This window comes from Acanthochromis polyacanthus, chromosome 14 (genome assembly GCF_021347895.1).
Source record: "Acanthochromis polyacanthus isolate Apoly-LR-REF ecotype Palm Island chromosome 14, KAUST_Apoly_ChrSc, whole genome shotgun sequence".
Taxonomy (NCBI): Eukaryota; Metazoa; Chordata; class Actinopteri; family Pomacentridae; genus Acanthochromis; species Acanthochromis polyacanthus.
In genome coordinates this window covers 13,516,998-13,544,995 of record NC_067126.1, presented here as the reverse complement: position 1 = coordinate 13,544,995, position 27,998 = coordinate 13,516,998, and the positions used below count along the sequence as shown (strand labels likewise).

Genomic DNA, 27,998 nt, shown 5'->3' with positions numbered 1-27,998 from the left:
ATATAAAACTGAAATTAAAATATGATATACAGTATTTATACATTCCAAGGCACAGAAGTATAAAATTAAAGTGAGTGTAGTGATGAAAGTGGCTTGACAGGTAGTAGGAAAACATAAGTTATACCGACCCACCAAAGGTGCATGGACAATCTACAGTAATAATCACATAGGCCCTAATGTGACTATGACTGTGACTATGCCCCCCCCCCCCCCCCCCCCCTCAGTGATGAGTTGTACAGTCTGATGGCCCAGGGGACAAAAGAGTTTCAATGGAGGGTTCCCGAAATAGCTGCCCATCTATGTACAATTTGTCCACAACCAGTGCAGTCCGTTTACCCTTCTGCCTGTGTTCTTTCATGATGGGGTATAATACTTTGTGCTTCTCGTTGATTTCCCTGGGAAACTGGTCGTTCATCCCGTATGACGTGCCTTTCAGCTCCCATCCTCTGCTTCTTACGAGAACTTTCTGCTGGAAGTGCTCGAACTTTGCAATGATCGGTCGGTGACGGTTTCCTCCTCGGGGTCCGAGCCGGTGGACACGGTGGAAAGTGATGTTTTTAACAGTTTCTACAGGGATTTTAAGTGCCGATATCATAAAGTTTTTTAACAAGGGTCTCTGGGTTATCCGGTGTGCACTCAGGGATGCCAGAGAAGATCAGGTTGTCCCGCATGCTCCTCGACTGGATGTCCAGGACCGTCTCCCTCAGGGTTTTGTTTTCTTTTTTGAGTGTATTTACCTCTGAAGTGACAGCTGTCAGCGTGGACCGGAGTTCGGTGTTGTCCCTCTGCAGGTCCTCTATCTGCTGGTGGGTGAACTCCAGGCTTGCTTTCAGGTCCTTAATCTCCTGGTGAAGCAAACCAAGGACATCGAGCTTTTTGTTCATTGACTCGAGAACACTTACCTGGATATCCGTGGTCTTCAAGTCTTGTGTCTCTGTCGAGCAGTCTGCTTTCTTCCTCTTGTTCGGGTTCTTGGTGAATGGAGCGGATTTGGCGTCTTCCATGGTGCACCGGACAAGGTTGTCATCAAAAAAGCTCTCAAGGTCCTCCACTGTGAGCACTACTGCAATCTTGAGAAGGCTACTGAGTTAGGTTGTTATTTTTAGTATGAATAAGTCTAAAAAACAGTGACTTTTTAAAATTCTAATCTCGCAGCTGGGGGCCGCCATGTTGAATTTCGTCACTCTCGCTGAATCTCATGATCTCACAGCATCTCGCGATCTCACCGACTCTCTTGAAATCCAAGTCTACTTCCACACTTTTGAGGACTTCGGCCGAACTGTTTTCTCCGTGTTGCTAATGTTTCATTGAATTTACTTTTCTTTTGAAAATACTGCCTCTGCTCTACCTCCACCTCGCTCCGTTCAACTCGCTCTGCAGGTGGTGTTTTTGTCTTTTTTTAAAAAACAAAACGAATCGATAATGAAATTCATTGCCAACCCTTTTAATAATCAATTTTTATCGATTCGTTGTCACAGCCCTAAATGTCACCCCAAGATTTTTGACTGCAGGTCTCAGTCATTGAACAGAAACTTGATACATCTGTCAGGGCTCCTTCCTCACCCCCGTCTCTCCCACCTGACATCCCAAAACCCTTTTCCCATCTGTCTCCCCCCCTTTCTCTCCCTCTCTCCCACTCTCCCTCCTTCCCTCTCTCTCTCTCTCTCTCCCTCCAGCGCTGCACTGAGTGGAGTGCAGTCTCATGGCTGCCTCCACTCAGACAATCAGCCGCTTTCCTGGAGTCTGGACAGCTGGAACTCATTCCTGTGATTACACCTGTGGCAATAAAAGACTGGTTCATCCCTCCACTCTTTGCCAGATTGTTGTACTCGACACACCAACTCCAGCTGTCCGGACCTCTGCCTGCCATGTTCTGCCTTGGACCTCTTCTGCACCGGGCCTCCCCTCCGGATCCCCTCCTTGACTCCCCACCTGCGCCCCCGAGCTCTGTCCTGGTTCCACCATCAGCCTCTGCATCCCAGATAGCCAGCGCCTGAAAAAGTTCGATTTTTTCTTACTGTGGACACCATAAGCATGTGTAACAACTCCTTTTCAGAACTTAGAATGCAAATATAAATTGTCATAAAATATTGTGCAAATTTAGCAGTCAACACAGTTATATACCACTATTTGCACTAAAATGCAGGAAATTTTGCACAACTATTTACAAAATCATCAGGAGTCACAATACAATTTTTCATAAATGAATTTGTGCCACTCCAAAAAACTTTTTCTGTCCATCACTGTCAATGGCAAAAACAATAGAACAGGCTTTAGGACCATGGGGAGAATCTGGGGTCCTGGTGTTGTCCATTGCTAGAATATTATTATTATTGTTATTATTATTATTGTTGTTATTATAATATTACATCTGAAGCAAAGTCTTCATTTCTGTGCATCTTGTGTCTTCTCTGTGTCTGGCAGAGAGAGTGATCTGTGGCCAAAGCCAGTGAAGGACGTGCTTGCTCTCAGAGCAGAGCTGAGAGCTACTGTCCCAAAGAGTTGTAACTATCCCGACTAAAAAAAATTATAGAAAGTTCCAAATCTACACTTTGGCCATCTCTCCTCTGTGTATTTCTAAAATATCCCACTTTCTTACTAGTAACAGAGTCGCTCTCACTGGGAGCGTCTCTGTGCAGCCGTTTCCAGTCAGAGCATCTCTATCCCATCCCCCAGCCGCTCCAAGTGGCTTTGTCTTTGTCCCAGTTGCTCCCAGCTGGGAGTCTCAAAGCTGTTTGTTTTTCAGACGTCACTCCCATGTTTCTCTGATTGTTTTTGTGTCAACAACAGAGGGCTTCACAGAATCTCCTGTTTAGCCGTTCACCATACACTGACGCACGAAACGCGCTCGCCCAAAGTTCGCTCAAAAGTACAGCATTTATTATTGATCATAACTCTGGTTTTATTTGGCCGATCGACACGATTCAAAAACTAGTAGAAAGTTCAAAATCTGCACTATCGACAAGTTTAAAGTGAGACTTGTCAATGCTTCATCTTTCTGGTTTGTTTGATTACACAGCGGCGCGGCACATAAATTGACTCCTGAGGGTAACTCACAGACATGTCGGGAGGTAATACCAGTTAGCAGAGCTCCTGCTAATGTTTACTCCACTATGTTTTACTGCTGCTCACTGTTATGTTAGTAGTAGTTGTGAGATGTAGAGCTCTGGGATGTTTATTACAATTTCAGAAGAGTTTTTTGCATTTACCATTGGTACTGCCCCAGGGCCTTGGTCTTTTACTGCTCTGCTTGCAGGTCTCCAGCTGGGCTGAGCTATCGTCAATTAACTAGCCACACCTGGGGAATGCATCAAGCTATATAAGCCAGCTGACTGAGCCAGAGGTGTCTCTGCTGCTCGGCTGCTCTGCCATTCTCTGGCTCTGCTCTGCTTTGCCACTGTTTGCTGCCTCCCCTATCTACTCCACATCTCTAGCCAGCCATGGGTCTTTGGTAGAATTCGGTTTTGTTTTACACTGACAACATGCACTACGCATTCTCCACTACCACCACACACCCTCAGACACACCACTGATTCCAACTACCACATCCCCCTGTTATGTTTCTTCATAAATAAATGATCTTTTGTTTCACTAAAACCCTCTGTGCATTTCCTCCTTTGTTGCGACATCCAGAGCCGGTCATAACACCATCGACATGTGTTTTTTCTCCGGAGATTCTCACGCGAGAAAATTTTCCCTCTCGGTGTGTGTGTCATAGATATGTATAGAAGAGTAAATACGACATGCCCCTCTGAGCGGCGTGCCTACGGAGACACTAAGCTAGTGGGGCCAAAGTTTCAGTGTTTTCCATTGATGTCAATAGCACGAAAACTAAAACAAGAAGCGTGCCTTCTCATTGTGCTGCATACAGTTGCACACTACGTCGGACGATCAAGACAAGGAATCTTGGAATAACTTTCCACAGGTAAGAATAGTTTTTGGCTCTTTTTTCATTATTAAATCTTGTTGAGAGCTTCCAGTCTATGAGCGCTAGCTAGTTAGCCACTAGCAAAACACTAACGCAAGCTAACAGCTTTACAACCAAATACCAGATGATTAGTAGTAGCCGTAGTATAGTTGTACAAGCAGTAGTAGTAATACTAAAAGTACAAGCAGCGGTAGTAGTATAAATAGCTGTTGGAGTCATAGATGTAGTATCAGCATTTGTAATAGTATTACAAGTTGTAGGAGCAGTGACAACCCGGTCTCACGGGGATTCGTGAAACTGTCACGTAAGTTTTAGTTTCGGTTTCGTGCGCACCAACACGATTTCGTCATGTTTTTCGTGCCGCTCACCACGAAATGTTTTTCGCTGTGGTAATCACATCTGAAAGTGGTTTATACCGGCGGATTCATGACGATCTAAGCTGTCCATCGGCGTATACTGCTTGTGTGATCGCGTTTGCGGCCGCCGGCCGCCGGACATTCTTGAAATTCCTATGCAAATTGGTAAGTGTACCACCGGCTTATGGTTAGGTTATGGTTATGGTTATGGTTAGGGTTATGTTTAGGAACGATGTCATGCAAAATATAGCGTTGGATTCGCCACGGTTTTACATTAAAAATATAATATACACATTCTTTTGAAATACGTTCTGAGTGGCACGAAAAGTCCGCCGTTTAAAATACATTGGTGCGCATTTCGTGGTGAGCGGCACGAAAAACATGACGAAATCGTGTTGGTGCGCACGAAACCGAAACTAAAACTTACGTGACAGTTTCACGAATCCTCGTGAGATCGGGCTCGCAGTGACAGTATCAGCAGCAGTAGTTAGTGTATTACCACTACTACTCGAAGTAGTGGCATTGCTATTACTACCACCAATAGGGTAACACTTTATAATAACTATACACTATTAAGCATTAGTTAAGCATTGGTTCAGCATAATTTAAGCATTAGTTAATCCTTAGATCCTCATGAACTCATCATGAATTCACCATTAGTAATGCATTACAAAGCATTAGTAAAGACAGTTTTAAATGTTCAACTAACACATTATTAAGCATTAGTTAAACATTAGTAAAGTGCTTAATTCATCATAAACTCATCATTTGTAACTAGGGTTAGGGTTAGGGTTATACGTGCTTAATTAATCATGAATTCATGATCTGTATGGCATTTATTATGCATTACTAAGCACTTAATAAATCCAGTTAAAAATGTTTTGTTGCTCATTGATAACCTCAGTTGTTAATACTTTATAAAGGGTTAGCAACTGTGTTAGTATATGATTTACAAACACATATTCATACTCAATGAATAACTTGTTAATGTGGTTACTACTCATTAGTTAAGTATATTCCGTGAGCCCATCTAAAGTGAGGACTATCTATGCTTTATAAAGCGTTTATAAATGACACAGAAGCAAAGATATACAAAGTGTCAGTTTTATTGGTCCCAAACAATACAAGCTCTTTTAAATACACACTTTAAACAAATACAATCTATAAAATTTCAAGTAAACTTGACAAACATCTTCAAATAACAACAGTCTGTGATCGTATAAAATAGAAAAATAAAATACAAGCTCTTTTAAATACACACTTTGCAATCCTTAACATGTCAAGTAAACTGGTGAACTATCTCTTTAGGGCACACACACACCAGAGGTAAGTGGCTGCCTGATTCTGGGATTCCGCCATTGCATTTCAATGGGAAATGAGTGCACTCCTCCTCCTGCCAAAGGTAAAAGTTGCAGGAGGAGGAATCCGCTCGTTTCCCATTGAATTACATTGGCGGAATTCCAGAATCAGGCAGCCACCTACTTCTGGTGTGTGTGTGCCCTTGAAGTGCACAAAGTGCTTTACAGTTAAACAAATATACCGTTTTCAAATATTGCAAGATAACACTAGATCATTTCTGCAACCTGTTTGCAGTAGTTCAAAAGATGTGGTTATTTATGGAGAGAAGTTATACTGCAGACCTGCCAACCTGTACGCATTTTGCGTAGCAGGTACGCAATTTGACATCAAAATACGCTGGTACACTCCGCCTCATTAAACTACTCAAAAAACCGCAGACATCTGTGAGTGCTGTTAGAAATGTTAACGTGCAATACTCATGCCTGACAACACGATGCAGCAGTGTAGTGGTGCAATTTCAACCAATCATCATAGAGTAGCGGAGAATAACGAGTCTGCCGAACCCTTGTTGGCCCGCTCTCTCCTGTCCTCTGCCTCCCTCCGCCTCTCTCCCCGTTCCCCGTGCCCCCACCCGCAGCAGCTGGCGGTAAAATGGTGTGTGTGTGTGTGTGTGTGTGTGTGTGTCTGTGTGTGTGTGTGTGTGTGTGTGTGTGTGTGTGTGTGTGTGTGTGTGTGTGTGCGAGTGAGTAGGCAAACATGGTATATGAAACCAATTTTCAGGTTTACTCACCAGCATTACAAGACCAATCGGGTTATGGAACCAATTTTGATGGTCTCATAAACCTAAAATTTTATACTGTTGTAATTATTGAATAATAATAATGCAAGTAATTATAAATACATGTGTCATTATATAGTGTCTTGTGTTATCAGTTAATATAGTTGTTTTACTGATATGGCCCACACCCTGCCTCAGAGACATTCACACATATTGGTTTCATATAGCAGGATGGGTTTATGAGACCAAGACGTGTGTGTCCGACAGCGACCACCAGTGGCTGAAAAAGACATTGCAAGTTATACACATTTGCGGGAAAACATACACAATGACCCGCCATTTTATACACAAACCCTGACGTCATTGGCGCACCGGAAGTGCCAGGCACCCTGCTGGCCCCCCTCACAGAGCTGTCAGTCACTTGATCTACCTGGAGATGCAGAACTGGAAAGCTAAAATACAAGAAGACTGGGACTGTTCATCAGCAAAAGAAGGTGAGTAAACAGTCATTTGCAACATGTAGTGTTTAAAGTTTAAAAAAGGTTGAAATTGAGTTGACTCGTGAGTTGTTTGGATCTCGTGCTAGCATTAGCGAGCTAGCGCTAGCTCGCTAGCATTAGCGCGTTAGCGCGCTAGCTTAACATAATGTCTTGCAGCTTAAAAAAGGTTTTAAAAAAGGTTGAAATTGAGTTGACTCGTGAGTTGTTTGGATTTAGTGCTAGCATTAGCGAGCTAGCGCTAACTCGCTAGCATTAGCGAGTTAGCGCGCTAGCTTAACATAATGTCTTGCAGCTTAAAGGAAACATGAGCCTGAGCTGGTTAAAGTTGGGAAATAAAAAAAACATTAATGAAACCCCAAGCTGTCTTGTTTACAAATCTTTGTTTGAATTAAATGTTTTAGAGGGTTGTTTTAGGGGAAGCTATACCATGAGTTGATAATGTCATTTATTCTGATACCAAGCTTGTGTGCTTTATTTATTTATTTATTTGTATTTTTTTACTTGAAGAAGCCTAACCAACCAATATGCATGATTCCTTCAGGGGCAGACAGTAACAGGGAGAGAACAATGAAAAGGACTCAAAACACTGAAAACTTTTTCATTTCAAAGGAAAAAAAAAGCAGCAGAGAGCAGGGATGTCCAGAGTGAGAAAGACGAGCAGCTTCCAACAGAGATTTCTTCAAATCAAGGTATCACTGCATCCACAGTCAGTCTGTGACTCTGTGTGTGTCACTGACACACACTCACAAACCACCTCTGTCACAATTGGGCTGAAGCTGGATTAAGGATTTTGATTTAACTATTTAATAGTCTATTTTGTTGGTGAGTTGAAGTGTGGGTGTTGTTTTCATGAGGTAATGGACAGTTTGATTTTCCATCAGGGCTGTACAACTTTCTGTATTGTGAGGAATAGACTATTAGCCAGAGCCTAAGAAGTTTAATTGAACTGGATAGTCTTTGTCTCCACAACAACAAAAAAGGCAGCAGGATTTCTTTTGAACTGATCACATCTGAATAAGTATTAATAGTTCAGTTAAATGTTTACTTGAATTAACATTTTGAGAGTAACTCTTGTAACTTTTCCTAGGAACATTGCAAAGTGATGCGATGGAAGGCCCATCATCTGCAGTTCAACATGCAGCAGGTAAGATCAGTATTAAAAGTCATGATGGATAACAGTCAGTTTGTAACAGAAAAAGTGTGGTGATCGCAGGGGTACCTAAACGTAAACATTGTTTTCCAGAAAGCCACACATAACCAAATATTAATAACCCATTCCGGGATCTTCACAGAAAGCAAAGTCAGGAAATAAATAATAACACTATTAATGACATAAATAACACTATTTATGAAATAAATAATAACCAAATTACCCTCTCCAGGTTCTTCACACACACAAAAAAGTCAGGAAATAAAAATATTTGTGAAATAATAACCAAATAACCCTCTCTGGGTTCTTCACAGAAAACAAAAGTCCATGGAACATTAATTTTCTGTTGTACCGTGGACAAGCTTAACAGGTAAAAGTTCAGCTTAAGCTAAATTTTATTGACCATGATTGATTTATGAAAGCAATAAAGGGGTAAACCATTAAAGAGGGTGAATACTTATGATAGGCACTGTATACTGCAATTGCTTAATATGAGATTTGAATAAAAAAGTTAATTTAACTCTTCAAACTGTGTCAGGGAGGATTCAAACATAGAAGTGCCTTATAATGAACTGAATCTGCGCTAACTTATTTGTTCCTGTCTTTGACCAAGATTCAGTATGAATATCAAAGGTAATTCAGTGTTTTTTAATCAGTTTTGGTCAGTGTTTAATGTGCAGGTCAGTTTTGGGTCAGCTTTGTTCAAATTTCAAGTCAGTTTTGTGATCAGTTTTTCTAGTGTTTGGTCCATTGCTGTCAGGTTTTGCAAGCAGCAGCTGTGTCTTCCAAAGTCTTAGTCAAAGATCTTTGTCAGTACACTGTCAGTGAGGATTCAAACACAGGAAGCGCCTTAAAATGACCTGAATCTGCGCTAACTTATTTGTTCCTGTCTTTGACCAAGATTCAGTATGAATATCAAAGGTAATTCAGTGTTTTTGAATCAGTTTTGGTCAGTGTTTAATGTGCAGGTCAGTTTTGGGTCAGCTTTGTTCAAATTTCAAGTCAGTTTTGTGATCAGTTTTTCTAGTGTTTGGTATATTGCTGTCAGGTTTTGCAAGCAGCAGCTGTGTCTTCCAAAGTCTTTGTCAAAGATCTTTGTCAGTACACTGTCAATGAGGATTCAAACACAGGAAGTGCCTTAAAATGACCTGAATCTGCGCTAACTTATTTGTTCCTGTCTTTGACCAAGATTCAGTATGAATATCAAATATAATTCAGTGTTTTTTAATCAGTTTTGGTCAGTGTTTAATGTGCAGGTCAGTTTTGGGTCACCTTTGTTCAAATTTCAAGTCAGTTTTGTGATCAGTTTTTCTAGTATTTGGTCCATTGCTGTCAGGTTTTGCAAGCAGCAGCTGTGTCTTCCAAAGTCTTAGTCAAAGATCTTTGTCAGTACATTGTCAGTGAGGATTCAAACACAGGAAGTGCCTTAAAATGACCTGAATCTGCACTAAATGGCAATCAATTTGCTTCTGTCTTTGACTAAGATTCAGTATTGCGTGTGTATTTTTTGTGTGTGAATGATCATGGTGTACAAGACCAGTGTTTGGCATGTGAGGACAACTGTGGCAAAAAGCATTATATTAGTATGAAGAATTGTGTGTGGCCCATTAATGGGGAACTTCACCTTTTTTCTTTTTTTAATGACAAAAGCAGTTTAAAAGGATCAAATTTCATGAGATTTTTCATCCGGTTGTAGCTTTTGATCAGTGTTTAATCAGTTGGTTGGTTTCTAGTCAGTTTGATCAGTTTTTCTAGTGTTTGATCCATTGCTGTCAGGTTTTGCAAGCAGCAGCTGTGTCTTCTAAAGTCTTAGTCAAAGATCTTTGTCAGTACACTGTCAATGAGGATTCAAACACAGGAAGTGCCTTAAAATGACCTGAATCTGCGCTAACTTATTTGTTCCTGTCTTTGACCAAGATTCAGTATGAATATCAAAGGTAATTCAGTGTTTTTGAATCAGTTTTGGTCAGTGTTTAATGTGCAGGTCAGTTTTGGGTCAGCTTTGTTCAAATTTCAAGTCAGTTTTGTGATCAGTTTTTCTAGTATTTGGTATATTGCTGTCAGGTTTTGCAAGCAGCAGCTGTGTCTTCCAAAGTCTTAGTCAAAGATCTTTGTCAGTACACTGTCAATGAGGATTCAAACACAGGAAGTGCCTTAAAATGACCTGAATCTGCGCTAACTTATTTGTTCCTGTCTTTGAACAAAATTCAGTATGAATATCAAAGGTAATTCAGTGTTTTTGAATCAGTTTTGGTCAGTGTTTAATGTGCAGGTCAGTTTTGGGTCAGCTTTGTTCAAATTTCAAGTCAGTCTTGATCAGTTTTTCTAGTGTTTGGTCCATTGCTGTCAGGTTTTGCAAGCAGCAGCTGTGTCTTCCAAAGTCTTAGTCAAAGATCTTTGTCAGTACACTGTCAATGAGGATTCAAACACAGGAAGTGCCTTAAAATGACCTGAATCTGCGCTAACTTATTTGTTCCTGTCTTTGACCAAGATTCAGTATGAACATCAAAGGTAATTCAGTGTTTTTTAATCAGTTTTGGTCAGTGTTTAATGTGCAGGTCAGTTTTGGGTCACCTTTGTTCAAATTTCAAGTCAGTTTTGTGATCAGTTTTTCTAGTATTTGGTCCATTGCTGTCAGGTTTTGCAAGCAGCAGCTGTGTCTTCCAAAGTCTTAGTCAAAGATCTTTGTCAGTACATTGTCAGTGAGGATTCAAACACAGGAAGTGCCTTAAAATGACCTGAATCTGCACTAAATGGCAATCAGTTTGCTTGTGTCTTTGACTAAGATTCAGTATTGCGTGTGTATTTTTTGTGTGTGAATGATCATGGTGTACAAGACCAGTGTTTGGCATGTGAGGACAACTGTGGCAAAAAGCATTATATTAGTATGAAGAATTGTGTGTGGCCCATTAATGGGGAACTTCACCTTTTTTCTTTTTTTAATGACAAAAGCAGTTTAAAAGGATCAAATTTCATGAGATTTTTCATCCGGTTGTAGCTTTTGATCAGTGTTTAATCAGTTGGTTGGTTTCTAGTCAGTTTGATCAGTTTTTCTAGTGTTTGGTCCATTGCTGTCAGGTTTTGCAAGCAGCAGCTGTGTCTTCTAAAGTCTTAGTCAAAGATCTTTGTCAGTACACTGTCAATGAGGATTCAAACACAGGAAGTGCCTTAAAATGACCTGAATCTGCGCTAACTTATTTGTTCCTGTCTTTGACCAAGATTCAGTATGAATATCAAAGGTAATTCAGTGTTTTTGAATCAGTTTTGGTCAGTGTTTAATGTGCAGGTCAGTTTTGGGTCAGCTTTGTTCAAATTTCAAGTCAGTTTTGTGATCAGTTTTTCTAGTATTTGGTATATTGCTGTCAGGTTTTGCAAGCAGCAGCTGTGTCTTCCAAAGTCTTAGTCAAAGATCTTTGTCAGTACACTGTCAATGAGGATTCAAACACAGGAAGTGCCTTAAAATGACCTGAATCTGCGCTAACTTATTTGTTCCTGTCTTTGAACAAAATTCAGTATGAATATCAAAGGTAATTCAGTGTTTTTGAATCAGTTTTGGTCAGTGTTTAATGTGCAGATCAGTTTTGGGTCAGCTTTGTTCAAATTTCAAGTCAGTCTTGATCAGTTTTTCTAGTGTTTGGTCCATTGCTGTCAGGTTTTGCAAGCAGCAGCTGTGTCTTCCAAAGTCTTAGTCAAAGATCTTTGTCAGTACACTGTCAGTGAGGATTCAAACACAGGAAGCGCCTTAAAATGACCTGAATCTGCACTAATTTGCGATCAGTTTGCTTGTGTCTTTGACTAAGATTCAGTATTGCGTGTGTATTTTGTGTGTGTGAATGATCATGGTGTACAAGACCAGTGTTTGGCATGTGAGGACAACAGTGGCAAAAAGCATTATATTAGAATGAAGAATTGTGTGTGGCCCATTAATGGGGAACTTCACCTTTTTTCTTTTTTTATTGACAAAAGCAGTTCAAAAGGATCAAATTTCATGAGATTTTCCATCCAGTTATAGCTTTTGATCAGTGTTTAATCAGTTGGTTGGTTTCTAGTCAGTTTGATCAGTTTTTCTAGTATTTGGTCCATTGCTGTCAGGTTTTGCAAGCAGCAGCTGTGTCTTCCAAAGTCTTTGTCAAAAAGCTTTGTCAGTACACTGTCAGTGAGGATTCAAACACAGGAAGTGACTTAAAATGACCTGAATCTGCTCTAACTTATTTGTTCCTGTCTTTGACCAAGATTCAGTATGAATATCAAAGGTAATTCAGTGTTTTTGAATCAGTTTTGGTCAGTGTTTAATGTGCAGGTCAGTTTTGGGTCACCTTTGTTCAAATTTCAAGTCAGTTTTGTGATCAGCTTTTCTAGTGTTTGGTCCATTGCTGTCAGGTTTTGCAAGCAGCAGCTGTGTCTTCCAAAGTCTTAGTCAAAGATCTTTGTCAGTACACTGTCAGTGAGGATTCAAACACAGGAAGCGCCTTAAAATGACCTGAATCTGCACTAATTTGCAATCAGTTTGCTTGTGTCTTTGACTAAGATTCAGTATTGCGTGTGTATTTTTTGTGTGTGAATGATCATGGTTTACAAGACCAGTGTTTGGCATGTGAGGACAACAGTGGCAAAAAGCATTATATTAGAATGAAGAATTGTGTGTGGCCCATTAATGGGGAACTTCACCTTTTTTCTTTTTTAAATGACAAAAGCAGTTCAAAAGGATCAAATTTCATGAGATTTTCCATCCAGTTATAGCTTTTGATCAGTGTTTAATCAGTTGGTTGGTTTCTAGTCAGTTTGATCAGTTTTTCTAGTATTTGGTCCATTGCTGTCAGGTTTTGCAAGCAGCAGCTGTGTCTTCCAAAGTCTTAGTCAAAGATCTTTGTCAGTACACTGTCAATGAGGATTCAAACACAGGAAGTGCCTTAAAATGACCTGAATCTGCGCTAACTTATTTGTTCCTGTCTTTGACCAAGATTCAGTATGAATATCAAAGGTAATTCAGTGTTTTTGAATCAGTTTTGGTCAGTGTTTAATGTGCAGGTCAGTTTTGGGTCAGCTTTGTTCAAATTTCAAGTCAGTTTTGTGATCAGTTTTTCTAGTGTTTGGTATATTGCTGTCAGGTTTTGCAAGCAGCAGCTGTGTCTTCCAAAGTCTTTGTCAAAGATCTTTGTCAGTACACTGTCAGTGAGGATTCAAACACAGGAAGTGCCTTAAAATGACCTGAATCTGCACTCATTTGCAGTCAATTTGCTTCTGTCTTTAACTAAGATTCAGTATTGCGTGTGTATTTTTTGTGTGTGAATGATCATGGTGTACAAGACCAGTGTTTGGCATGTGAGGACAACTGTGGCAAAAAGCATTATATTAGTATGAAGAATTGTGTGTGGCCCATTAATGGGGAACTTCACCTTTTTTCTTTTTTTATTGACAAAAGCAGTTCAAATGGATCAAATTTCATGAGATTTTCCATCCAGTTATAGCTTTTGATCAGTGTTTAATCAGTTGGTTGGTTTCTGGTCAGTTTGATCAGTTTTTCTAGTGTTTGGTCCATTGCTGTCAGGTTTTGCAAGCAGCAGCTGTGTCTTCCAAAGTCTTTGTCAAAAAGCTTTGTCAGTACACTGTCAGTGAGGATTCAAACACAGGAAGTGATTTAAAATGACCTGAATCTGCACTAACGTGCATTAGTTTGGTTCTGTCTTTGACTAAGATTTTCCACACTGATGAGCTCGGATAGCACTGATCTATAAATATACCCTGGATGTTGTACTGGGCTGCTGAAGCTGAGGTAACCGGACATACTAAAGTGGCCATCTTGCTAGCCCCAAAACAAAGCCCTGCTGTAGTCACCCGCTGGTTTAAACAACGCAATCCCATGCACTTGCACGTGTTTTTCTTTCTCGGTATTTTTATTATTTCCAACGTTTCTTACCATTTATTATGCCGTTTCTTACCATTTATCTTACCATTTATTATGCCGTCTTGTGCAGCAATTAACTGTACTTACAGAAAAGGGACAGGAAAGAGGAAAACCTTTCATAAGTAAGTTGAATTTATCGTTTATTTTATGTCATTTAATATGTCAGTGAAAAGTTCTGTACAAGGTACATTTCCCAAGCATGGCAGAACAGAGCCCCTTATTATAACCTGTTACTGACAATAATTAATTATTAATTTTTAAATATGCTTTGATCCACTTCACAATCACACTTGCATTCACACCTACGGGCAATTTCGAGTAACCAATTAACCTCAGCATATTTTTGGACTGTTGGAGGAAGCCGGAGTACCCGGAGAAAACTCACGCATGCACAGGGAGAACATACAAACTCCATGCAGAAAGATCCCAGGCCCACCCCAGGATTTGAACCAGGGATCTTCTTGCTGCAAGGCGAAAGTGCTAACCACTAGACCACTAAGCAGCCCATATGCTTCTTCATAAATATTTAGACATATACACCTATAATTATAAAATAAGTTATATTCTGATATAAAGTAAATTATTAAGAAGTAAAAAGTTCTTCTTATAATGTATAGGAGTGTATATATATATATATATATATATATATATATACACACACACATACAAGACAGATAAGGGTTTTGTGATAAATCCATGTACTTATATATATGCAGCTGTGTAATTTACCTTTGTTTAATATTGTAATATGGTATATATTACATTGTTTAACAATTAAATAAAAATGTTGTTAGAATAAATGACAGTATTAAAATGAATCCAGTTTATAATATGCCTTCAGGACATCTACATAATATATATATATATATATATATATATATATATATATATATATATTTGCATGGACATGTAGACCTACAATATATGCAGCTTCATAGAGTAGTTTGTAGAATATTGTAATACTGTGAACATATTAAAACATTAAGTTTATTGCATATCAAAAATAAAATATTATTTGAATTTTAAACAAATCTGTTATTCATTTTGCATAACCAGAAAACAGTTTCATTGTGCATATAGTACTGTACAGTACTGATTACTGTAACTAAAGCAAGTGTCTGGTTTTTTATAGTCTAAGTAGTTTGTTAATTTTTTTGCCTAAAGTTGAAGACATCTCTAATTCTCCCCTCTATATTATAGACATAATTATAATAAGCTAAAGACATGCAGAATTTATTTACAAGAAATAGTAGTTGAGGCTGTTATTAAGCAGGCCTTCACATAAAACTATATGCTAAAGCCAAAGCCCGGGACTCTGCACTACTGCTTATTGGGGCCCGCAATATGGCTGCTAGCCCAGCCCCGCTTACCTCAAAGTTTAGCTGCCCGCTTAGTTGGATGCAACATCCAGGGTTTATTTATAGATCAGTGTCGGATAGTCTCAACCTGTAAAGCCAAGTGTAGTGGTTCTTCTCTAAGTAGGTCGTCAGCCTGCCAACCCATACAGTTAAGATTTTGCCTTAAAGGAGCAATAAGTGGAAATGCATCATGTCATCATTGAAGGTAATAAAAAAACGCTACGGGATGAGCGAGAAGTGTATTTTCAGCTGGAATATAGGATGACGTCGCACAATACAAGGTGTGATCACTCTTTTTAAACTGCATACTAACGAGCAGATTTAATCTGATACGGGTGCTAGTTTTGGGAATGAGAATTTATGGGGTGATTCCACAAATTTTTCCTCAGAATTGAGTGATTCCATATTTTTTCCCCTGTGCTTGGTCTAAAAAAGTAATTGTTACTGACCACCACAATTTTTCCTCTTGATATCTTTTAGTGTTTCTTACAGCCAGAAAGTTGCAAATTAAAGTGACTTTAGTTTTTTGTCATGTTTGTGAGCTGCTTTTTCTTCTACAAAATTAAACAACTGAATGAACATCCTCCGAGACTGGTGATTCCATAATTATTGCCAGGGGTTGTATGATCAAGGCTTTAAGTTCTCTGGCATGGTGCCGTGTTTCCAATGTTTTTTTTCCCGATTGCACTGTTTTGGCACGGGCTGATTTATAAATGGTAATCATTAAGTCTGATTCAGCCACAAGTCTTTGGCACATCAAATTCTCCTGTTTAACGTTTTGTCCAGGACATTGCACAAAACCCCAGTTATGCAGTGCTATCCCCGCCAAGACAGCAACGTACATGGACATCTGCATCACCAGTGATGATGCAGATGGTGCTGTACTCAGCTGACTTTCCTGCAGCTCACCTGTCAGAGAAGCGCTTTGCTCTTCCTCTCTGCAGCCTGCTGTTTGGCTACACAAAAAGGCTTCAAAGTGTGATGATTTAACCTCCATCTGAGCGTGATCAGCTGAGCCAGAGCACAGTGGATGTGGCTGCTGTTTGTTTCATAGAAAAACAAATTGTTAATGGGATTGGGTTGCCGATCGGCACTAGCCAAAGAACAGAGCATTTTAATGTTACTGGTTATTGAGCGCCCGTTATGTAAGGGATCATGTGTAGTTTGGAGGTGGTTGTGTTGCCAACTCAAGGTGCCACCGAGACGAAAGCAGAGTTGTGACATTAGGTCAGAGTCTCTGATCATGCAGGGTTGCTTTTCAGCCACGATGTTGATGATGTTATGTAGTCGTATCTGCATCTGTGTCACTTGCCACCCAGATGAGCTTAAAGTGATACTTCCGTTTGGAACAAGTTGGTGAGATATAGGGCAGAAATGACCCCAGTTATTCTGTGCAACGGAATCCTAGAGTGCTGTCATCGAGCGCCCAATCTCTGATCTATGCCTGCTCCGTCTGTGATTGTCTCTGTCCTCAGATGGGGCCATGTTTTAGTTCACTAAAAAAAAGCATATAAACGGACACCTACTGGAAGAATGTGAACGGCAGGTTGTCCTCGTTTTCATAATTACTCATTTTTACGTTGTTATTGCAGAATATTCGTCCTCGCAAGCTCCCAGCTGTTGTTCACATCTTGCGCTGCGTGCGGACTGATACACTACCCAGCCTGCTCACAGCTGTGGCCGCGAGTCCTGCACTGAGCTCTGCAGCGGAGGTAGCGCCGTTTCACGCCGCCAAGAACTAGTGCCTGATTTATCAGCATTTTTACGGGAAAGTAATGCTGTGAAAATTCTCTAAATAGAGCGTGAATGCAGACCCATATCACATTTTTCCGGTAGGCCTCCATTTATATGCTTTTTTTGTGTGAACTAAGATATGGCACCGTCTAAACTCAGAGGAAATCACAGACTGAGCAGGACACAGAGCAGGGAGAGGGGCTCGGTGGCGGTGCTCTGAGATTCTGTTGCACATAAACACTGTTGTAGGGGTCGTTTCTGCCCTATATCTGGAGATAGAACCCAACTAGTTCCTAACTGAAGTATCTCTTTAATAAACAACCGTTGCTATGGAGTCACTAGTTCCACATAAGCAGACTTTTCCAACCAGTTGATGCATTGTAAACTTTATGTTCACATCATACTCTTGACCTAGTGTATTATTTTGAGATTAGCCTTCTCATACGTGGCGAAAATACATTGTGTCATTGATTCCACTCCCAACAATGATCTTATCCAGATTATTTTTTTTTTAAATGCTCTCAGCTTTACTAACAATTATGGCATCTTGTTTGTTTGGAGCATGCAAAGGCTCATGGAGACCATGGACGAAACCGGAAGTCAAAGCCACCATGAAGTACTTCAGAGGACACATAACTAAAGGGCATTTAGCTTCAAAAAGGGAATGCTTGCAGTGCAAAAAAGTGCGAAAAAGATGCACTTAAAAACAGAACCTGCCAAAATATCCATGACTGAAGGAACAGGGGGCTGGCTCTTAAACGCAAGCATCCACACTGAAAAAATTCTTGTACGGGGGGAGTCCATCAGGAGAATCCATGTCTGGAGAATCCTGGACACTTGTTTTTTTTCTGTTATTGCTGTTATAAATGGTAACATTATTTTCTCTCTTGTTGTTGCTGTTTAAATAAACAGCGATTTGAATTGACAATCTTTCTCATTTCTTAACTCTTTCACAGTCTAGGACGGAATTTTCTGTCTTAGTGTTTTTTTCACAAGACACAGCGTGTCTTGTGCAACTTCTGTGTGAAGATCTACAGAGTGACCCAAAAGTTTGGAAACAAAGTTTAACTACAGTGTCTATTTGAGATAGGGGTGCATGAATTCACTCTTATTTTACCTATTTTTGTTATCGCTTAATAAAATAACTTAAAAGCATAGTATTTGCCGAGTGCAATAACTCGGAAGAAAATTAATAGAACCATAAGGTCCAGGTATGCTGGAGCATAACTTCAAAATGCAGGCCATCAGTGTCAGGTTTCAAAACTCTTGATGGTAAAGTATCTGACAGTTTTCATTTTTTTAAGCATCCAAAAGTACTATGAGGCAACATTTACTGGCCAGTTTGAGGAACCTTCCTAAGCATGAATGAAGATACATTCCAGAAGATACCAGTGTAATCAGTTGGTGGAAACGTTCACGTCTTTGTATAAGAAACAAACATGAACATGTCGAAATATGTTTGTTTTACAGTAATCTGATACTCTTCTGAATATATCTGTGGTACTGATTTATTGAAATAATATATTTGGATTATAGACTTTTCATTTGTTTCCAAACTTTTGGGTCACCCTGTCAGTGTAGAAACCCCACCACCACCACCACCTTTGTTACACATTAGTTCTGTCTGGGAGCAAGTGGAAGCTATTACTCAGCTGCTTCCAATGCCATGTTTGTAGGGGAGTGAGTTCACAGATCTGAGCTTTTGGGGTTTTTTCCCCCTTTTCATTGTATGGCACCATTACAGATGGGATTTTGGGCATGATGTAGCATCGCAACTCTTGTTGAGATGTTTTCCAAACCGCAAGATGCAGAGGCTGAGCTCCACCGGCCGGTGCACTGCCATGGAGACAAGAGGGAGGGAGTGGAAACGTGACAGGACCCCTGTGCGGTACAGCGAGTGGTCCAATCCATCAGTGACAGACTCAGATACCAAGTGTGCTGATCATCAAAAGCAGGTGAGACAGTTTGATCATTAGCCGTTGCTGCTAGTGTCCCTTTGCTGTTGACAGCGCAAAAATTGCCAAACAGCTTTTGATCAACGTGATCACTTTGGTTCTCTTTGAAAATGCAGGTTACCAGATGTGGTGGAGCTCGAGCCATGATGTGGCAAGAGCCACAGAAGTGGCTGGATGGAACAATGGGGACACACATCCACACACAGTAGGAGAGGCCAACAACAAAAGACTTCACTCAAGACTATGCACAGAAACACACTTCTACAAGTGCACACACTTGTACACACACGCTAAAAAAACATCAAATAAAGGTGGGATTCTAAACTCTAAAGCTGAAGATGTGTCTTTCTATTTTTATCAGTAAATAAATATTTCAAATTTATTGGTATCGGCCATTGCAATAACCAAGGCACCCAATATGTCTTACCTGAGCCTTCTAAAAGAATTCCAATTGTCATCAAAAGTCATTTTTCAGTGTTATTTTTGTTGTTGTTACATGAACAGATATTGAGGTGTCACTACAGTGAAATATAATTGAGCGTATTGCAGTGGTGCAGCTGAAAATGACCAAAGCCAACAAACCAAAGCCAAAAAACCTCTGCCGAAAATGTCAGGCATTTTCAAAAATGCCTGGATTGGAGGATTACAATGGGTTTTTATGGGGTTTTCAAGAGGTTGAATATAGTATTGTACTATTGTAGAGTTTAAGTGGCCATGTAGTGTACGCCAGTCTCGTTATACCATGACCTAGCTTGTGTTAGAGTTATATTTTAACAGGTCTTGTAGCGCATGTCAGTCCTCTTATACCATTGCCTGGTTTGTGTTTGTGTGTTATTATGCAAACAGGCCTTGTAGCCCATATCAGTCCTCTTATACCATTACCTGGTTTGTGTTTGTGTGTTATTATGCAAACAGGTCTTGTAGCGCATGCCAGTCCTCTTATACCATTGCCTGGTTTGTGTTTGTGTGTTATTATGCAAACAGGCCTCGTAGTTCATGTCAGACCTCTTATACCATTACCTGGTTTGTGTATGTGTGTTATTATGCAAACAGGCCTTGTAGTGCATGTCAGTCCTCTTATACCATTACCTGGTTTGTGTTTGTGTGTTATTATGCAAACAGGCCTCGTAGTCCATGTCAGACCTCTTATACCATTACCTGGTTTGTGTATGTGTGTTATTATGCAAACAGGCCTTGTAGTGCATGTCAGTCCTCTTATACCATTACCTGGTTTGTGTATGTGTGTTATTATGCAAACAGGCCTTGTAGTGCATGTCAGTCCTCTTATACCATCACCTGGTTTGTGTATGTGTGTTATATGTAAACAGTCCTCATAAACACTGTTGGTTTCACAAAACACCATTTGGTCTGACCCCATAAGCCTGTGAAATGTCACATTCTCTTCTGACAAAGAAATAATAATTTTGAAGTCAGATTTGCCTTCTGCATAAAAAATAAAAATTTTTGATATGTCTGTAACGTTCACCAGATGTTGCATTAGATGTGGTTCCGTAAACCACCACCACGCACTATTTTTCAAAATTGGTCTCATAAACCACTTTTGCCTGTCTGTGTGTACGTGTACGTGTGTGTCTTTTGGCGAATATGTACCAGGGTTTCCTCCAGGAATTTTTTAAACTGTGGGGGAGGTCTGCCCGAGTGGAAGACTGGGGGGGTGACGACGACAACAAATTTTGAAATGTGAAATTATGACTATTTCAAACTGAATGTTTTTCTAAATACATTATTTATTATCAGGTTTCAGTACATTAATTGAAAATAATAACTGAAAAGACTATCTTGCAGTAACAACGAACACAACAACAAATTCAGCATCTAGAAGAGGCGTCAATCTGCCAGTGCCACAGAGCTTGTGCCTTTGCTTTATCCTAGTGCTGTGGCAACAATTGTAAACAAAGAGGCAAAAAGTAAAAGGCTGTAGCAAAACTATATACAACTGTGCCCTTCTGTCTCCTCATTATCATTTCTATTGACTTGAGGGAATTACATCACGACAAAAGTCTCAAGAACATTGAGCTTGTAAGGTTACCTGAGTCTCTTCCTCTGGAACTTTTCTCTTCTTGAGAAAATAGTTTAATATACTCATCTGAAAATGTGACCAGAAAAGAGTCATGGCAGAAAATTACCTGGGCATGACCTAAGCTAACGTTATGTCGTGCTGTTCGAAACGTCTATCTGAAATGTAACGGGTTTTCTCTATCAACAGAAAATTTAATTTTACAGTTAAAAAATAATCTACAACAAAATATTATCTCTCTAAATATTTATGGCCCAAATGTGGATGATGCAGGTTTTTTTCGCCAAATTTTTGATAAAATTCCAGATTTTGCAAATACTACTTTGATAATTGCTGGGGATTATAATGTGGTCTTGGACTGGCACTTGGACAGATCGGTGAGAAGACAACCTGCACCGTCTAATGCCTCAGTAACCTTGAATAGTCTTATTTCGTCAACCAATTTAGTGGATATTTGGCGCATACAGCACCCTACAGATAGGGATTACTCCTTTTTCTCAAAATTACATAATTCTTACTCTCGAATTGATTTCTTTTTACTAGATTCTAAGCTTTTACCAAATGTCATTGATAGTAAATATCACAATATTTTGATTTCGGACCATGCACCTACTAGTGTAACTTTTGATTTTAATATACCAAAACAAAGCTCAACCTGGAGGTTACAACCATATTTACTGAATGACTCCAACTTTTGTAAACATCTCACAGAAAATTGAGGAATTTTTACAGACTAATGACACAATGGACACATCGGACTCTGTTTTATGGGAGACATTTAGGGTGGTCTTGAGAGGACATATAATTTCATATGAGGCCTCTCAGAAAAAAATGAGAGATATTCGACTAAAGGATATCGATGATAAAATATCAGAATTAGAAACAAGTTATAGACAAAATAATTGCAATCTTATTCTACAAGAAATTACTAATCTTAAATACGAATACAATACAATTTTAACAAAACAAGTAATCTCCCAAATGTCACGTCTGCGTGTACGTTATTTTGAACTTGGAGATAAGCCTCACACTCTCCTGGCTAGACAACTTAGAGGTCAACAGAATAGTAGGGCTATACATAGAATTAAATCCAGTACTGGAGACAACATTACTCTGCCAAAGTCCATAAATCAATGTTTTGTCAATTTTTATAAGGACCTGTACAGGTCAAAAGCACAAGGAGATGTAGATTCCTGGCTCAAGGAGATCCCCATTCCAAGATTGGATGATTCCTCACGTGACACACTGAACCAACCTCTGTCGATAAGAGGTTTTGAATTCCATTAAATCATTTTCTTCGGGGAAAGCCCCAGGTTCTGACGGGTATGGGGCTGAATTTTATAAGAAATTTGCAGTACAGATATCCCCACTTCTACTTAGAATGCTCAGACATTCAATAGAAACTAAAGCCCTCCCTCCTACGTTATATGAAGCAAACATAGCCCTACTACTAAAGCCTGGTAGGGAAGAGACCAATCCTGCATCTTACCGTCCAATCTCCATGTTAAATCTTGACTGTAAAATATTTACTAAAATACTTGCTACTAGATTAAATTTATGTATTGAGTCAATTGTGCATGGGGATGAGACTGGGTTCATTCCTAACAGGTATTCTTTTTTCAACACGAGAAGGGTGCTAAATATCACATACTACAAATTCCCAGCAGGCTCTAAACAAGCAATTTTATATTTGGACGCTGAAAAGGCATTTGATCAGGTTGAGTGGGGATATCTGTTCAAGGTGCTAGAAAAATATGGTTTGGGAGAATCTTTTGTGTCCTGGGTCCGTTTAGTTTATGCACAACCATCTGCTGCAGTTGTTACTAATCAAGACAGATCACATCCGTTTCCACTGGAGAGAGGCACTCGCCAAGGGTGCCCATTATCACCATTGTTATTTGCTCTGGCGATCGAGCCCCTGGCTATTAGCATCAGAGCAAATCCACTTATCAAACCTATAACAATCGGAAGAGTTGAACACAAAATATCACTCTATGCTGATGACGTCGCCATTTTCATATCAGACCCTGAGCATTCTATTCCCATTTTGTTAAAATTGATTAATGGTTTTGGGATGGTATCCGGTTGTACCATAAACTGGCAAAAGAGTGATCTTATGGTACTTACAACAGACTTGGATCCTGCATTTGTAGCTTCATTTCAGTTCAGAATTTCAGACACTGTTAAATATTTGGGAATTACTGTCACAAAGAATCCAAATTCTCTATTCAAACTTAATTTTACTAAAATATTAAACTCTCTTAAAGAAAATGTTGAGAAGTGGAGAACGTTACCACTATCATTGATTGGTAGAATAAATACTATTAAGATGGTTTCCTTACTTAGATTTCTCTATTTGTTTCAGAATATCCCGGTATATATCCCAAAATCCTATTTTAAGCTGATTGACTCGGTTATTCTACCTTTCATATGGGGCTATAAGGCGCATAGGATATCAAAACAACACCTGCAACAACCTAAGGAATATGGTGGCCTAGGCCTACCTTGTTTTTTGCATTATTATTGGGCCGCCAATGTCAGAGTCATGGTATATTGGCAAATAAATCAAGAATCTTCATCATTAGATAATATCCCCTCTTGGTTGACAATAGAACATACTTTGGTTTCAAAGATTTCTCTCCGTGCAATTCTTTTCTCATCACCTAGGTCATTGGTCTCTCAGAGGGGAGAACACTTTATTATAATGCATTCTCAAAAAATATGGTTGCAGATCCGAAAATTTTGTGAACTCCCAAATACGGCAGTACACACTCCAGTATGGCATAATCATGCTTTTCTCCCCTCATTTACAGATGCTGTTTTCAGGGACTGGAACCAGAAGGGTATTGAGACAATTAAAAATTTGTATATTAACAAAAAATTTAGCTCATTTGAGCAATTACAAACAAAATACAATTTGCCTAAAAGTCATTTTTTTTAGGTTTTTACCGTTAAGAAACTATGTTAGGCAAAATATTCCAACCTTTGACTCCCTTCCTACGGAAAATGATCTTTTTAAAATATTATTGGGGCCTCCAGAGTCCAAAAATGTAATCTCTTCACTGGTAAAATTCTTTTTAAAAAAATATTCTCGTCCTACACTGACAATTAAACAGAAATGGGAGGAAGATCTAAATATCTCAATTAGGGATGATATCTGGCAGAGAGCATTGAGCGACATTCATCATTGTTCTGTGAACTCAAGACTTCAGACCATTCAGTATAAAGTAGTTTTCAGATTGCACTACTCAAAAGTGAAGCTGCATAAGTTTTTTCCACAGACATCACCCTTATGTGATAGGTGTAAGATTATGGACAGTACATTGGCACATCAATTTTGGCTTTGCCCAAGGAGTCGGGATTTTTGGGTCGCAATATTTGAATGGTTTTCCCAAGCGTTTAAAATCACTATTAACCCTAACCCTGAAATGGCTCTTTTGGGCTTCTCAGAAGTATTGCAATCACTGGGTCACGATGTGACTTCACTGATTGCATACGGTATGGTCATAGCTAAAAGGTGCATCCTGAGACTATGGAAGGCAGATGTCCCACCTCAATTTGAAGCTTGGCTTAGAGAATTTGTGGGAGTGCTGCACATTGAAAAACTGAGATTTGAAATTTCGGGTAATCCCCAAAAATTTTATGATGTATGGAAACCAATTTTAGATAAATTGAAATTATAATGTACCCCTATACTTTTTTGTGAACTTGGTGATAATTTGATCTACAATATGTGGACTGTGGTATTGGTTTAAGCACTACACTTTGTGCTGCTCTTGGTGTTGTTTTTGAATGTGTTTTTTTGTTTTTTACTTGTTTGTATTGTATGTAAGTCAAGTCATAATTTAAGTAATTTTCATTATAATTAATTGTAATTGTTACTGTTTTGTGTAAAAATTGAAAAAGTTAATAAATAAATTGGGAAAAAAACAACAACAAAATATTATCTCTCTACTGTATAACCAAAGACTCGACATGCTTTATTAGGCCTAGATTAATCTCTCTTTAACAGGTGTCACTGGTACAAAAATAAAATAAAAATAAGAATCTCTCTGAAATAATGATAATGCGTATCCTGTATTAAACAATGAATAACACATTTATCACGACTCAGGATTTTTTTCTGTAGCCTAATCCATCTATATTTCGTTTTCACTGGTTTGAATAAAAACTGTATCAAATACAACCTAGTTTAGGTACCTTTCTTTCACCCTTTTCTCTCCCTCCACGTCGGACTGTTATCTCTACTCTCTTCGCATTTCGCGCGCAGCAGTTAGACAGGCAGGCACTGTTGCCAACTCCTCAGGAAAGTCGCTATTGGCTGTCCTAAAAGTCGCTAAATGACGTCATCGCCTACTTTGCATATTTCCCAGTTTGCATGTAATTGTAATCAACATTGTAGGAGAGAGGAATAACGTTGTGGAAGAGACCAAAAAGTGAGTATAAAACACCCAAAATATGTTTTTTCACTAGAGGCTAAATGCTGTGGTTTATTTTAGCATGACAGTGAAGAAACATTTTCGTTTATATGGCTCTGTAAGTCTGGATGGGATCTGTAGTGACTTTGCGCATGCGCGATTCACCTGCCGTCTGCCCGCGGAGTGATGTGGGTCTCCCCCTCCCCTCACTGGGTCTGCTGTGGGGTTACTGGACTGACAGCCTGTGCTCTGGGAGGGGGAGAAGCTCACAGCAGCACCTGCTGCTTGTTGAAAACAGTAACAGCAGAATGAGCTGAGTTTTCCTATCAGAGTCTCCAAAACGGCAGAAAAAGTCGCTAGATTTGTCGCTAGTCGCTTTTGACAAAAAAAAGTCGCTAGGAGCTTTGAAAAGTCGCTAGATTTAGCGAGAAAGTCGCTAAGTTGGCAACACTGCAGGCAGGTGCCAGGCAGTGACTCCGGTGTTCCGGTGTTGGTTTTTCAAAATAAGGGTAGGGTATTTGCAGCGTAGCCTCACATTTCACGAAAACACCACATTTTGTGCCGAAATCACATTTCATACAATAATCGTCATTAATATAAACATAAAACAACATAAAAACAAGGTAAAAAAAAACCATTATTCTGAAGGTGTGGCGGCTTTTATTTTGCCGTGGCGGTGCGCCACAATCAATTACATGTAGAGGAAACCCTGTATACTGTTAATAACGTTACTTTCACGTTGAAAATACAATGTCATATCGGGGAAATAAGCACCGAGAGTTTTTTTTCCTATTGACATGAGTGTGAGCTGTGTGTGTGTGTGTGTGTGTGCGTGCGTGCGTGCGAGCGAGTGTGTGTGTGTTTGCGCGCGCGTGTTTGCGTGTGCGTGTGTGACATTAAGTGGTACTCAAAATATTTCGCCAAGGTTGGCAGGTCTGATACTGTGCTCCCTATGAGTTTTCTAGTTTCGTAGGTAGACAGCTAGCAAACGTGATTCCTCAAAAACCCAATCTTGATGATTGAAGATCACTTTAATTTGAACCGTAAAACTGTAACAAGAACAAATTGCAAATAGAAGGCACTTAATAGGCACTTAATCCGACTCCACCTTAGGGGTAAAATAAGTCAGGTGGTCCAAAACCCAGCACTGATTTAGCACTGACAAAGTTGGAAAAAAAGGGGGGGGTGGGGGCTGGTTGGCACTTCGTCTGCAACTTGATGGCAACACCTTTGACCAATCGCACTTTTTGCACTTTTGCACTTACTAAAGGTTTTTCCTTGTCTGAATTCTTGCTTGTGTTGTACGTCGCTTTGGACAAAGGCATCTGCTAAATGAAATTGTAGAATTGTAGAAATCAGAATAAAATCAATACATAAATACACAATAGAAAAAGGCAAATTAAACAAACTGAGATACTTACAGACAAGTACTTTCCAATGCCATGTCATTAAAATGAAAACAACAGGAGAGGAAGCAGCTACATCCAGGCCCTCTCATGGCCTGACCAACAGTAAAAACTCTTTGGAAATGCCCTGCTTTAACATCACTTCTACTGAAAAATCAGTAGGGGGCACTACAGCACGGGAAATTCTGCCCTGCAGGGCAGAACAGAAGTTGACATCTAAACTTATCCTTGGACACAGAGGCAAGACCTCCTCCTCTACCAGACGCTCAAGGAGAGCTCAGGAAAGAGCAGCCAGGGGGGAAAAGCTCTGAAAACACACTGTTGTCACCAGGTTTCCGTCAATAACAGAAAATCCAGGAAGTGGGAAGTGAAGAAATCGTTCAAGATAAAAGTTTTTTTCTGGAACGATCTGACATTTAATCAGGACACGAGACACGGCTGACCGGATGAAGATGATCCTGTACGCAGCCCCGACTGAAGATCCTCACGGGTGGGCAGCATGTAAAAGGGTACTCAGCTTCAGGGATGACCAGCTTGAGCCATCGGTAGCAATACCCCGGGAAGACCAGCACATTGAAGCTGCCAGACTCCAAGGGGTTCCAGACAGATGAACGGAGAGGATCAGAGGTGTAGGATGGAACCAGGTAAGCCCTGAGTCTAACTCGGAAGCCACTACTCTTACCGCGGATGCCTGTGGCGGCAGCGGCTGTAGCTGGGCAAGATGCCGGGTGAACATTGCAGGTATGGAGGAATGGAGTCCAGGAAAGGTGGCGATGTCATTGATTGACTCACAGAATCGCGGATCTTTTAAGAGTCAGGTGATCATACACAAGTAGCGGTGACACATTCGGGGCATTTAGAAAGAAAATCAGAGTAACATGAAATAGTAGAAGTAGTAGGCGATGACCAGCCACATATGGTGTTTTTCTCCACTTCCCTGATCAAATCTTGTGTCTTCCAGGTTTGCGGGCATCCCTCCTGCTCTCTGCCTTCTTCATGCTGCTCGGATCGGCTCTACGAAGCATCCCACTGACAGACCAGCCTCTCAGACGATGGTAAGACTCCTCTGTAAACATTATGACAACAGATGGTTCTAGGTGGGCTAGTGTGATGAGGATCCTCTCGTTTCCGAAAAGGAGGCAGAGAATTATTCATGAGCTGCAGTCCTGTCAC

General features: G+C 39.9%; 1 protein-coding gene across 3 annotated transcripts in view; it reads left to right on the top strand.

Annotated features, from left to right (window-relative positions):
* Positions 1-27,998, top strand: part of slc49a4 (solute carrier family 49 member 4) — a 184,890-nt gene that overhangs the window by 10,136 nt on the left and 146,756 nt on the right. For all 3 annotated transcript variants that reach the window (XM_051958967.1, XM_051958966.1, XM_051958968.1), the window contains exon 2: positions 27,787-27,880. In XM_051958967.1, the coding sequence (XP_051814927.1) occupies positions 27,787-27,880 (94 nt within the window). The remainder of the gene's footprint in view (positions 1-27,786; positions 27,881-27,998) is intronic.